Raw genomic sequence first — 14,050 nt, forward strand, 5'->3', positions numbered from 1 at the left:
ATCAGATAAGGTAGGATACAGGCTAGTCACCTGCATAGTAAATCATGTCATTCAGGAAGGTGTAATGCCCAAGGACTGGTGTAGCAGTATTACTGTTGGCTGCTACAAGGATAAGGGTGGTGTTTTTGATAGAAGCAATTATAGAGGCATCAAATTCCTGGACCAGGTGATGAAAATTACAGAGTTATAGCCCAATTAATTAGGAGCAGAATTAAGCTAGACACAATGCAGTTTGTCTTCATCAAGGGAAGCGGCACTACCAAAGCTATTTTCATAGTTAGGCAACTGCAAGAGAAGTACTTAGCTAAGAATAAACTATTATACTTGTTCTTGACATTTGTTGATCTAGAGAAAGCCTTCAACTGTGTGATATGGTGGACTCTGAGAAGGCTTGGGATAGATGAGTGGCTAGTGAAAGCTGTACAGGCTATGTACAAAGATGCTGTCAGTAAGGGGAAAGTTAACCTTAAGTACAGCGAAGAATTTAGTATACAAGTAGGGATTTATCAAGGTTCAGTCCTTAGTCCCCTCCTTTTCATCATTGTCCTCCAGGCCATAAAAACCAATGATGATATTACTATCATTTAAAGTCTGTTGTCCATGCTGGCATAAGTTGGATGGTTGTGCTTTTATATCAATGAATTACTAAATAACAGACTTTCCAAATGGATTGAGTGAATAATTGATAATGACTTCTTCACTGCATGAATAATGATATTTTCACCTTTCTTTTCCATATTTTCCTCTTCATAGTCTTAATAGTATTAACATTTCAGACAAGGCAGCATGCTGGAAGAAATGTTAGCACACCAGGCAAAATGCTTAGCGGTATTTCATCTGCTGTTATTCCACTGAGGCCAACTTTGCCTTTAATCCCTTTGGGGTCGATAAATTAAGTACCAGTTATGCACTGGGGTCGATGTAATCGACTTAATCCCTTTGTCTGTCCACGTTTGTCCCCTCCATGTTTAGCCCCTTGTGGGCAATAAAGAAATAAGAAACATTAGTACGCCTGGTGAAATGCTTAGCATTATTTTATCTGTCTTGACATTCTGAGTTAAAATTCCATTGAGGTTGACTTTGTCTTTCATCATTTTGGGGTCGATAAATTAAGTACCAGTTATGTACTGGGTCAATCTAATTGACTGGTCCCCTCCTCCAAAATTTCAGGTCTTGTGCCTAGAGTAGAAAAGATTAAAATTTCAGACAAGTATATGTATTACGATGTCATACACTAACAGTGGAGAGAACCTGTGGAAGAGGTAAACCCAGGAAGACCTGGGACAAGGTGGTGAAGCATGACCTTCGAATGTTGGGCTTCATGGAGGCAAAGACAAGCGACTGAGACCTTTGGAGATATGCTGTGCTTGAGAAGACCTGGCAAGCCGAGTGAGATCGTAGCTGATGCCTGTGTTGCATAACTGTCCCACTTAAAAACACCTTTTAATTGTTGGGCAATATGCTGTGCTTGAGAAAACCTGTTGAGTCAAGTGAAGCTGTTGTTATGGCTGATGCCAGTGCCGCCTGACTGGTACCTGTGCTGATGGCATGTAAAAAGCACCATTCGAGCCTGGTCAATGCCAGTACTGCCTGACTAGCTCTCATGCCAGTGGCACGTAAAAAGCAGCATTTGAGCATGGTTGATGCTAGCACCATCTGACTGGCCCCTGTGCTGGTGGCACGTAAAAAGCACCCACTACACTCTTGGAACGGTTGGCGTTAGGAAGGGCATCCAGCTGTAGAAATCTTGCTGGTTCAGATTGGAGCCTGGTGCAGCCTCCTGGCTTGCCATCATCATCATCATCATCATCGTTTAATGTCTGTTTTCCATGTCTTCAGTCAAACTGTCCAACCTATGCCAGCATGGAAAGCAGACGTTAAACGATGATAAAATTTCTTTATCAGACAAGTATTCGGGATCTAGACTTTATTGTTCATAAATAAGAATGAAAAATATAGAAATTTACTGAGAGAATATAGCAACAAGAACAAGATATATTAAAAAAAAAAATATCCATAAAAGTGGCATTAATACAAACGTCAATGGGTTATCCCTGATTTTTTATAGTATATAAACTCAGTGTCTCTAGGATAGTAACAAGGCAACAGTAAGGTAGTAGACTTGTTTGACTGTCTCTCCTCTATAAAAAAATTGAACTTGCACCAAAATGAAAGTAACAAATTAAATCACTAGATAAAATTGGAAAAAAATAAAATTTAAGAGGAAATCAGAGGTATTGGGTTTTTGTTTTAAAAACAAGCATTTTACAAGGTTGAGTTCTTTTATGCAATTGTTTACATTTGTACTTGTTTATGCTTTTTTTCCATAATTTTATCTTTGAATCTTTTCAGCAAGAATTTTAGAATTTTTTTCAATTTGAATCTGTCTTTTTTTTTTGATCTTGACAAAGCAACTTCCTTCTTTTCAGAATTAATATGATATACATCTTCATGAGTTAAAGGTGTAGCAAGATTTATGCTTTTATCGTATAGTTGAGTTCTCATTTATCTCAAGAAGCAATAATTTATTCTTTCTACACACCTTAGAAACAAATCTGTCAATCTCTCTCTGGATAATTTTATTTGGTTTATTAATAGATATTTTTTGAACTATCATATTATCTCCACTTTCTGAGTGTTTATTTAGTGTATCCACTGGAGCATTCTGTGTTGCAATTTGAATATATGATGAACTAGGTGATGTATTGTTTAATAGTTGTTGAGCATCTAAACATTTCTGTGTAACATTATCTTGCAAGTTTAAAATTATTCCTTTTGTTGTACTAACTGGATGAAGTGTCTTTGAATTAGATTCAGAACAATTTTGGTTCAATGGCTCTATGTCAGACCAAGTAAAAGGAGACTTCATCTCTTTATCTATATTGAATTCTGCATTGCTTTGAAGCTCAAGCATATTCTGGTGGAATAATTTTAATAAAGCTAACCGTTTTTTTACATCAAATTTTTGTTCTAAGCGCAGACAAGAATATTGTTCAACTAACTGCTTCAACAGTATTCTGAAATCTTCGTTAGTTTTTTGGCATAACTGGAAAATATCACCCTTTGAGGGGCTGCTACATATCTCTGAAGAATTGACCCTGTATGAAAAGAAAAAAAAAAGAAGTCATTAGTCTGTAGAAACTTTTGAAAAATACAAGCAAATAATTATTAGAAGAGTGGTTATGAGTAAATTACTTCACATGAAAAAATATTTCTTAAAATATCTGAAACTTGCCCTTTCAGATGGGTTTCTTTTAGCTTATACATTCTATTCTTGGTGAGGGTACATGGCCTAGTGTTCAGGGTGTTGCACTCATGATTGCAGGATTGTGGTTTCAATTCCTGGACAAGGTGGTGCATTGTTTTCTTGAACAAAACATTTATCTCACATTGCTCTGTGATCGCTTCAACACCTGATGTGTGGTATACTGTGCACCTGTTCAAGCAACATTGGTTTGATGGAGGAAGTGAGCTAACATACAGCTCATACATTTGATCATCATCGTTTAACGTCTGCTTTCCATGCTGGCATGGGTTGGACGATTTGATTGAGGACTGGCAAACCAGATGGCTGCACCAGGCTCCAGTCTTGATCTGGCAGAGTTTCTACAGCTGGATGCCCTTCCTAACGCCAACCACTCCGAGAGTGTAGTGGGTGCTTTTAATGCCACCGGCACGAGGGCCAGTCACGTGGTACTGGCAGCAGCCACGCTCAAATGGTGTTAGTGACTAAGATGTATGCTGATGATGGTAGTCTCTTGTACTTCAAAAAAAGACCATTCTGCTGTTTCTTGCTGAACAACCTGCACAAATGATTTGTTTATTGTGATCAAATGTATGAGCTGTATATTAGCTCACTTCCTCCATAAAACCGATGTTGCCTAAACAGGTGCACAATGTACCACACATCAGGTGTTAAAGTGATCGCAGAGCAATGTGAGATGTGTTTTGCTCAAGAACACAATATACCTCTTGGTCTAGGAATTGAAAGCACAAACATTAATCAGCATATACTGAGGATGAAGAACTCAGCGCTGTACAAGAACCTTCCAATAGTTAGCTCGAAAATAACATAGAGGAGACTGAGGTTAGCTGGACATGCTCACCATCATTCAGAGTTGGTACTGCACTCAGTGCTTCTGTGGGAGCCCCTACATGGACACACTAGAAGAGGAAGCCCGAGGATGACTTACGTAATGCCCTAAGGATAGATACTGGTCTCTGGGAGACACAGGACAAGGCAGTGATGATGAGGAACATAGACTGCTGGAGAGAACTTGTTCATGGATCTCGGGAATTTTACCTGCACTAGATAGATATTTCTTCTGATTTTAGCATAAATTCTCTGATCAAATATTTATGATTAAGATTGACTTCAAATTTAGTTGATATTTTTACTATCCATTATATTACCTTATGTAGGTATGTGTATAGAAAGTTCAATGGAATGTGAATGCTGCAATTTGTGCATTTATCTAAGCTCCAAATATATGTCTAACTGGGATTAGAATATCTTGTGAGCTGGAGTTGCATTTATATATCCCCATTGTTGTAATGTTCACTTTTTCATGTATGCATGGGTCAGACAGAATTTGTCAAACCAGATTTTCTATGATTGGATGCATTTCCTGTTACCAACCTTCATATGTTTTCAAGCAAGGTTAATATTTCCTCATGGCCAAACGGGTTTCCATGGAAGACTGGAAAACAAACAACACCATTTCGTTGATAATGATGCTTGTTTTACAACTATCACATGATGTCAAGACAAGTAGACAGAAACACACACACACATATATGCATACATATACAACAGGCCTCATTTAGTTTCTCTCAACCAAATCTACTCACATGACTTTCTTTGGCATTGGAGTATAGCAGAAGACACTTGTTCAAAATGCCATGCAGTGGGACTGAATCCAAAGCTATATGCTTGGGATATCAAGACTTCCTAACCAGAGTCATATCCGCACCTATGAGTTTGTGTGTGTGTGTGCGCGCGCGTCAGTAGTTCATATATCCAAAAAGGAAGCACACTCTAACACATTAGAGCAGTAGTATATTTAGTAGGTTGTTTGTTAAATGCAGTCAGAGAGAGACCATTCGTTTAGCTTAACTGTATAGGTGACTTGTCAGACCCAAATGGTTGAAAGTACATCTGATGAGTTGCCTATACAGCTAAGTGCAAAACCAATGGCCATAACAGACAACCTTTAAAATATATATATATACTGTTTATTTGTTGGTTAACAAGGTTACCAATGATTTCTTGTGAAGAGATCTTCACAGTTGTTCAAGTGTTGGTACTTATTTCCATTTCGGAAATGAGTACCAACATGTTCATGTGCACAATAACACAAAAGAAATTATATTCAAGCCAGCATTGAAAAATGAATGTTAAAAAGTACAAGAAAAGTTTTAAAAAATAGGAAACTTACTTGGAATATAATTTAATAAACCAATCAAAATCATGTTCTTTAATATTTTCAAAATTTTTACAACTATGAATTGAGTTTATAGCTGAAAATTGTTTGTGGAAGTCTTGCAGTTTATTTATTTTACAGTGATCACGACAACTTGAATTCAATTGTGGGTATAAATATTTAATGGTATCAATTACAAATAGGCAGTTAACTGATGATAATTCAAGTAATCTATACATTGACCAATTTGATAAGGTACTTGGTGATGGCCTGCAAAATAAGCAAAAAAAATAAGAGTAGTAAAGAATAATTACTTACAAAAAACATAATGAAAGTTCTGGTGGCGAATGTCATTTGAACACATTCTCATGCAAATGATTAACACATCAATTTGTAAATAAAAACAGTTAACAGAGAGTTGTTGCTGTTATCATCATTTTAATGTCTGCTTTCCCATGATTGCATGGGCCACATGAAATTAGTTGAGACAGATTTTCAACAACTGGATGTGTTTCCTATCACCAACCCTCATCTATTTCCAAGTAAGGTAATTTTTCCCCTTGACTAGACATGTCTCCAAAATGAAGGACACTGCTTGCAACTATCACATGATGAAAGGCAAGGAGGCAGTAATACAAACATATATACATAGTCAGTGTATTATACAAACAATTTGGACTGGTATATTTTAATTTTATCACCCTTGAAAGAATTATTAAATGCAAAAAGAGTGTAGAGAGCTGGAACAAATATTGCAACACAGTTTGACTTGTGCTCTGAACACTGAACTAATTCATCATTTGAGGAAAACAAAAATGTGATTGTCATGGCTGGAATGCCTGTTCATTATAGGTCTGCTTGACTAGAATTGACCTGGGGTCAAACAGCAGCTGCTACTACTGCTACTGCTCATAGAATCTGCCAATACAATGCATTTACTCTTCATATTCACAAGTGAAAAATTAGAGATCAGAAAGCAAAACTCCCCTAGAGTTATGGTGAAGCCTTTATTGATAAGAAGATGCATAATATGGAGTAGATTGGGTAGTGGGGGTCTTCTGTGTTGTAAAGGCATAAGTTTTGTAAGGGTATCTTATATGTGCTGAAACTCAAACAACAGTTTGAGGGGTGGTATCTGCATTAGGAAGGCGGCGAGCTGGCAGAAACGTTAGCATGCCGAGCGAAATGCTTAGCAGTATTTCGTCTGCTGCTACGTTCTGAGTTCAAATTCCGGTTGACTTTGCCTTTCATCCTTTCAGGGTTAATAAATTAAGTACCAGTTACACACTGGGGTCGATGTAATCGACTTAATCCGTTTGTCTGTCCTTGTTTGTCCCCTCTATGTTTAGCCCCTTGTGGGTAATAAAGAAACAGGTATCTGCATTAGGTAAAAAGAGGAAACTATTCAACAACCAATTTCTTAGGTACCCTACGACCTAAGTACATTTTAGTGCTCATCTGACTTTTTTTTTTACATAATCTTTCTAATAATGGATATATTTTAGTGGAATTTTTAAATGAATGTTTCCTGAATACATTTTCAAAGGTGTAGATGATGAAAATTTTGATTGATAATTTTTTTATTATTTTTTTTCATATTTTCTTTTACATGGAAAAGAAGTTTATACTTTTAAAACCATCCTACTACTTGGCTCTTGATCATTGCACAACTTAAAAATTGATATTATTATCCTGATCAATATGAAAGTGAAAGGCATGCAGTGCATAGCCTTAGTAGGACATAACTATGGTTTAGTGCCCTCCTATCTCTGTTTTTACCATAACTTTATCTTTTTTTTTATTTACTTGTTTCAGTAATTAGACTGCAGCCATGCTGGGGCTTTGACTTGAGAATTTTTAGTCAAATGAATTGACTCTAGTACTTTTTTTAAAATCCTGGTACTTATACTATTGATATCATTTGCTGAGCCACGAAGTTACAGGGACACAAACACAAAATCCATTATGGCTAATCTTACTAATCAGTTTCGCATTAGGAGTTCAATGGAGTGTTAGCTAACAGTCCAATTATGTAATGCAGCACTCTTCTGAGATGGCAGGTATGAAATGAAATATTAAATGCCAACTCTGAAAAGCACAGGATTACATAATCAAACTGTTACCTGACACTGTTGAACACCTGGTGTAAAACTGATTGGTAAGATCAAGCGCAATACATAATTACATAATACTGTACACTTCGATAAATATACCCACTCTACTAACAGATATAGGAGAGCATTTTTTCCCGACTTATGGATTCTTAGAGGGCTTACACACACTCACATACATACATACATTATACATATATATATATATATAAAGGGCGACATGTAATATCTTAATGTATAACTTTCTTTGATGAAATTATGCTCATAACATATAAATGCAAATTTGAAGCATAAATTTGTAATTTACCTATTGAGTACTAATAGAAATGGCTACAAGTAAAGATTACCAATTTTTTAATAATAGATAATTATTATTAACTCTTCATTTTCTTGCTTTCAGTTAACTGAATGTGAATATAAATATATACATATCATCAGCGTTGGGCCACATGGAGGCAAAGTGGCTTGCATTCCTCACACAAATGGCACCCGTGCCAGTGGCACGTAAAAGCACCCATTACACTCTTGGAGTGCTTGATGTCAAGAAGAGCATCCAGCCGTAGAAAGCCATGCCAAATCAGACTGGAGCCTGTTGCAGCCTTCCAGCATGCTAGCCCAATCAAACCGTCCAACCCATATATATATATATATATATATAATATATATATATATATATATATATATATATATATACTCTTTTACTTGTTTTTACTTCATTTAGTCGAGCAAATCGACCCCAGGACTTATTCTTAGTAAGCTTAGTACTTATTCTATCGGTCTGTTTTGCCAAATCGCTAAGTTATGGGGACATAAACATACCAGCATCGGTTGTCAAGTGATGTGGGGGGGGGGGAAACACACACACACACTTATATATATATATACATACAACCGACGATCTTTTTTCAGTTTCCGTCTACCAAATCCACTCACAAGGCTTTGGTAGGCCTGAGGCTATAGTAGAAGACAATTGCCCAAGGTGCCACGTAGTGGGACTGAACCCGGTACCATGTGCTTCGTAAGCAAGCTGGTACTTCCGGGACCTATATCGAAGTTACGCCTAATTATCAATGCTTTTATGTATATGTGTATTCATATACATACAAACAGGAGACATCGTCGTATAGCTAGCTGGTGACGATGTCACCTGGGGCTGAACAACAGTAGCATTCGTTCCAACCGGGACTGTCACATTAGGGTGGCAAATAATCTTTACTTTATATCATTTATTATCAACGTGAAAGTCAAAGGCACGATAAAGCGAAGTACAATACAAATCAAATGTATGGGTACACAATGCAAAACAAAAGCATTCAGTAATGATACTGAATTGTTGCAACCAAACGAAGATAGGAATTTTTTTATTGAGCCTTCTAATTTATATTGATAATATATGATATTAATTAAGATAAGATCCTCGATTTATTTTTCAGTTGTATAATAATCACGAACAAGTTAGTAAAAAGAAATCGACAAGTTTTTGTTTTTATTTCATTAACATAATCGTCATATCGGCGATCCTTCGGTTTAGGTATCTATTGCCTTTAATAACGTATGTCTGCAAAATTTCAGTTAAAAACGTGCACTAAGAAAAAATAATAAAGCCGGTAGTGGGAGCACTAAACTGAAGATATGTCGCCTTTATGAAATGTTGCTCCACTCGGTCGTAACATTTTACTTCCGAGCATGTTCATCAAGCAACTGTGAGTTTTTAATTTAGGCATTTATCTAACACGCATAATGCTTCTTAACATCACTGTAAAATCATAACAATCAAACATGTAAACATTTGTTAAAAACAGTCAAGGTTTAGAAATACCATAGAGAAACGAAAAGTTACACTTACATCGTGGAAGTTGATAGTAACTAGGTAAGTTTTCTCCCCTTCGTTTGATGAGTATTCGCCAGCAGGTGGCGCAAAGTGTTACATCTAAGCCGCCATCAGTGCGAGGTATTATCGCTTATTCGCATCCTTCTCTCATGTGCAGCATTTGTTTTTCACGGTACGTTCTTATTCTTTCATATCTATCTATCTTCGACTTTTCTGGGGTTTCAGCTTGTTGTAAATACTTTATTTATCTATTGAGGGTGTTTAATTTTGGGGTAAATCGTCAACTATCAGTGAAAGAATTTCATTTCAATATGTTGTTATTGTTAGGCATTATTACATGAGTTTGAACTAATGTAATAATAAATGGTATGTTGAGGTCCCACAAATTTCTAAAAAATATTGGTGAGGAGAAATGAAATTCTCAAGAGTTATATGACATACATGTGAAATAATTAAGAATAGAAACTGGTTCATAAGTTTAACTCCTCGTTCGTTGTTTACTCCAGCGGCCGGCTCTTATTTATTATTTTTCATATAAAGTGTTGGATTATTACGGTTGTTTTATTTTCGTAATGTAGTTTCGCTGGATAATATTTTTACCGTTTCCCATTGAAAATCTATGTCTATGAACAACACAACAATGCTTTCAAAACTTCGCAACTTCTGATATGAAGATGACAATCTCAAAACAAGCAAACTGTCCAGATTGACGAGCTTCGTGGAGGATTCTTACGTGGTTGCTCGAATTGCTAGAAATTGCAACCTAATTCCCTTCGAATCATATATCATCTTTAAATAAAATAAAATGACAGTTTAGATAATGTTGTTCTCTACATGAAAAGTTCGAGAGGATAAAACGCGATGGTTGGGATCGGAATGACTTTAATTGTAGGTCAACTCAATCAGATATCTATATGGGTGTGGATGGGGGCTAAAATAACCTGTCCGTATTAAAAGGAAAAAAAAATTACCATTCTTTAATAGTGCTCTATATAAAGTTAGCTGTGACGTGAAACATTCCGTTACTAGAAATAAGTTTTGTGTTAAATTTTAATTATTAAATCTAACATTTTATTTTATTACTATTTAAAAAAAAATTAATGAAATCATGTTTACAGCTATTTAGGATTTGTTTATTAGAATTGAAGCCAAGATTTAGTTTATTACATGGCATCTCAAACCAATTACAGATTGTATTGTGCTTGACTTCTCCGACAGATAAATTCTACTCTAGATGAAAGACTGTATGACAGTTTAGCATGAGAATGAAATCGGTTTGTAAAGAATCTAGAAATTGGGTTCAAACCGTTCCGTCAGTGATTAGTGCTAAGTGGAATCCAAAGACGATTAGCTTTGCTAGAATATTCTCAAAGGTTGAATCCTTTGCCGATATCAAGAAGAATAAATAACTTTACTTTGTTTTTAGCAATAAAAAATACTTTATTTAGTCATTCAGGGATAATAATTGTAGGTAATTCGTTAACTATGAGTAAAAGGATTTGATTTCAATATATTGAAGGACAAGAAATTTCTAGTGTGTTTTGGAAGCGGGTATGTGCTTAGTTACTTTGATGTATACTTGTAAAGGAAGAGAGAGATTTACGGTTGATTTCGGAGGTTGTCTTTTATGATTAGTTCCTTCCCTCTTGAAATGTTGGATGTGAGAGCAAAATAGTAATTGAGGATACAATGATGTATTCTATATCTTGTGGAGACAAGGCCGACAAAGAAGCTTCTTTATATTTGCTAAACTTGATCCTCAGTTAAACCGTCCAACCCATGCCAGCATGGAAAGCGGACGTTAAACGATGATGGTGATGATGATAGAAACAACCAGCAAGTCAAAACCTTCATACTTAACAAAAAAAAAGGGGGGATACTACACGTTTGATAATGTAGTCCTAGATACACTGTGCTTGAACTGCCCCCTCCCCAAACAGAGTAGTCACTATCAGAATGTCTTTGATCAAGTTTGGCAAAGGACTAAGCAACAGCATTAAGAGGTTGGACAGTTTGGCAATAGAGACAAACTGAAATTTAGATTAAAATAAACTTAATGTAATTTTTTAAATTTCATTTTTAGTAAATATTTATTTATTGAAATTATTGAATTTTGTTGATTGCCAGAAATGGTATATTGGTATACAATATTTAATTTATCTCTTGAATTCAAACATTTCTAGTCTTCATAAAACATACACTAATGATGCAGTTGATTCCACTTATCATTCACTATATATGTGTGATGGTTTTTGTGTCAATTTTTAAAATTCTGTAAATAATAATAATAACAGTGTTTTATAAGCTTAAAGCATATAAGCGATCACCATGCAATGACTAAAGAAAATAGTCTAATAATGGGGCATATAAGCCCTCGACAGAAAAAAGTAGGTTTTCCTATACACATGGGATTCAAACCCCACATCTACTTTTTTTCATTGAGGGCTTATATGCCTCATTATTAGACTATTTTCTTTAGTTATTGTGTGGTGATAGCTTATAAGCTTCATGCTTTTAAAATACTATTATTATTATATATACAGATATATGTATATATATATAAGGTATTTAGAAGAGGAGCTGTGTCCATAACCTTTGTAGGTCTTCTCAGACAGGTTAGATCAATATGGATGGTGTTCAGCTTCAACAAATGCAAGATAAAAATAAGGTGGTAATGGGTTTGGGCAGATTGCTTGCAACAGAATGAACTTGTTAAAGTCACCCCTAGTTAAGATGGTGGTATTGACCCTTTTGTATGCTACCATCTTCCTTTGAAATGATCTTAAAACCTTCCAACAATTGACAAAATTATTTTACTGAATTATATGTTATTTTCAAAATTAATTGAAATAAATGCAGTGTATTTCAACAGAAAAATGGTAGCAAGAGTTAAACAATATATAGGATTGTGTATTAGGCCCACCAAAATTTTATTACACTACAAACTAGCATTTTATAGACACTGTTAAATAAAACCAAGAGACATTATATCACCTTCTAAGTGATACTGAGTTAATATAAGCTCATTACTGTGCATGATTATAGATACTCTAGTCAAAAGTAGTTAATTTTTAGTTGCATTTCATAAACACCAAATGTGCTTGTCTATGTGATTATGACATGGGTAGTTTATTGGCTGTGGTTGTATTTTAGTTTCTGTTTAAGAACTTAAATTTTGGCATTTATGTCTTTTACTTGTTTCATTCATTAGATTGTGGCCATGCTGGAGCACTGGCATGAAGAATTTTAGTCTGATGAATTGATTCTAGTACTTAATTTTTGTTTAAGCATGGTATTTTTTCTACGGTCACTTTTGCCAAACTGTTATGTTATGAAGATGTAAACAAACCAACATTGGTTGTCAAGTGATGGTGGAGGACAAACACAGAAAGAAGACACATATATACATGATGAGCTACTTTCAATTTTCCATCTACCAAGTCCACTCACAAGGTTTTGATTGGCCTAATGCTATAGAAGACATTTGTCCAAGGCGCCATGCAATGAGACTGAATCCAGCACAATGTGTTTGGGATGCCTGTGCCTTGTTCTAAAAAGGATTGGCACATTAACTGGGAGAAGAAAGACAAATTGTATCAGATGACAGAACCATTACTGCTCTGGACAGAATGCTTAATGTCATTTCTGGCTTTACATTTTGAGTTCAAATGTTGCCCAGGTCTACTTTGCCTTTTATCCTTTTTGGGGTTGATGGAGTAAGAATCAGTCAAGCACTGAGGTTGATCTAATCATCTAGCCACATTCCCCAAGATTTCAGGACTTGTGCCTATAGTAGAAAGAATTATGAGTACCAACTGTTTTGGTTAGTGTTTGATTTCCATCAGCCTGATGCTTTAAATCTATTTATGGATGACAGAGATGTTGGGAAAATGGTCAGTTGAGCAGATATTTAAACATCTAAAAATGCTTTGTGTCTGTCTTATGTAGATGATTATAATTCCTTTTGTCTTTCATATTTTCTCATATTTACAGTAGCATTGTGAAGGTGTATGGCTCAGTGGTTAGAGCATAGGGGTTCACAATCATGCGTTAGTAAGTTTGATACCTGGACTGGGCTGTGTTGTGTTCTTGAACAAGACAGTTTGTTTCACATTGCTCCAGTTCACTCAGCTGTAGAAATGAGTTGTGATATCACTGGTGCCAAGCTGTATCAGCTTTTGCCTTTCCCTTGGATACATCAATGTCATGGAGAGGGGAGGTTGGTATGCATGAGTGACTCTGTTCTTCCATAAACAAGCTTGCCCGGACTTGTACTTTGGAGGGGAACTTTCTAGGTGCAATTGTATGACCAAAGGTTTTTTTTTACAGTAACATTATAATGTAAATACACTATTATAACATTATCTTGTATTTATGTTATCGAGATAAAAATGAGAGCTTCCTGTAAGTTTAAAAAAATAGATTAACAATATTTGCAAAATGGTCTATAACAACAGCATTTTCCCATGCCAAACAATAAATGGTATGTATGAAAGGGTCTATCTTATGGTGCTCTTTGTTACTAGGACACATGCAAATGTGACAAAAATCTGCTTGGTTAATCCCAAAATATAGGAAATGGCAATGTAAGAGCAGAGATCAGTGTGAGTAAACAAAAAAAGGCGCAACACAGCCTATGTTCTGATAAGGGACATTGTTTCATTTGTGGGTGTTTACAGCAGGAA

At 35.6% G+C, this 14,050-nt stretch overlaps 2 protein-coding genes across 2 annotated transcripts in view; one reads left to right on the top strand and one right to left on the bottom strand.

The window, feature by feature from the left end:
- Nucleotides 1-1,912: 1,912 nt before the first annotated feature.
- Nucleotides 1,913-9,474, bottom strand: LOC115232550. The gene is made up of 3 exons (XM_029802492.2): nt 9,381-9,474; nt 5,439-5,693; nt 1,913-3,098 (listed from the first exon to the last, which is right to left on the bottom strand). Coding segments are annotated over exons 1-3 (873 nt in total). The 5' UTR covers nt 9,383-9,474; the 3' UTR covers nt 1,913-2,482.
- Nucleotides 9,412-14,050, top strand: part of LOC115227780 (mediator of RNA polymerase II transcription subunit 14) — a 55,857-nt gene continuing 51,218 nt past the window's right edge. The window contains exon 1 of the mRNA XM_029798515.2: nt 9,412-9,537. The gene's annotated coding sequence lies outside the window, so the exon portion shown is untranslated. The remainder of the gene's footprint in view (nt 9,538-14,050) is intronic.

This window comes from Octopus sinensis, linkage group LG2, assembly GCF_006345805.1.
Source record: "Octopus sinensis linkage group LG2, ASM634580v1, whole genome shotgun sequence".
Lineage (NCBI taxonomy): Eukaryota > Metazoa > Mollusca > Cephalopoda > Octopoda > Octopodidae > Octopus > Octopus sinensis.

Bases quoted from the DNA above. Each gene is read 5' to 3' on its own strand.
- LOC115232550 (XM_029802492.2), bottom strand. The intron at 3,099-5,438 runs GTAAGTTTCCTA...CTTTTCATACAG, and splicing joins TTTATTAAATTATATTCCAA to GGTCAATTCTTCAGAGATAT.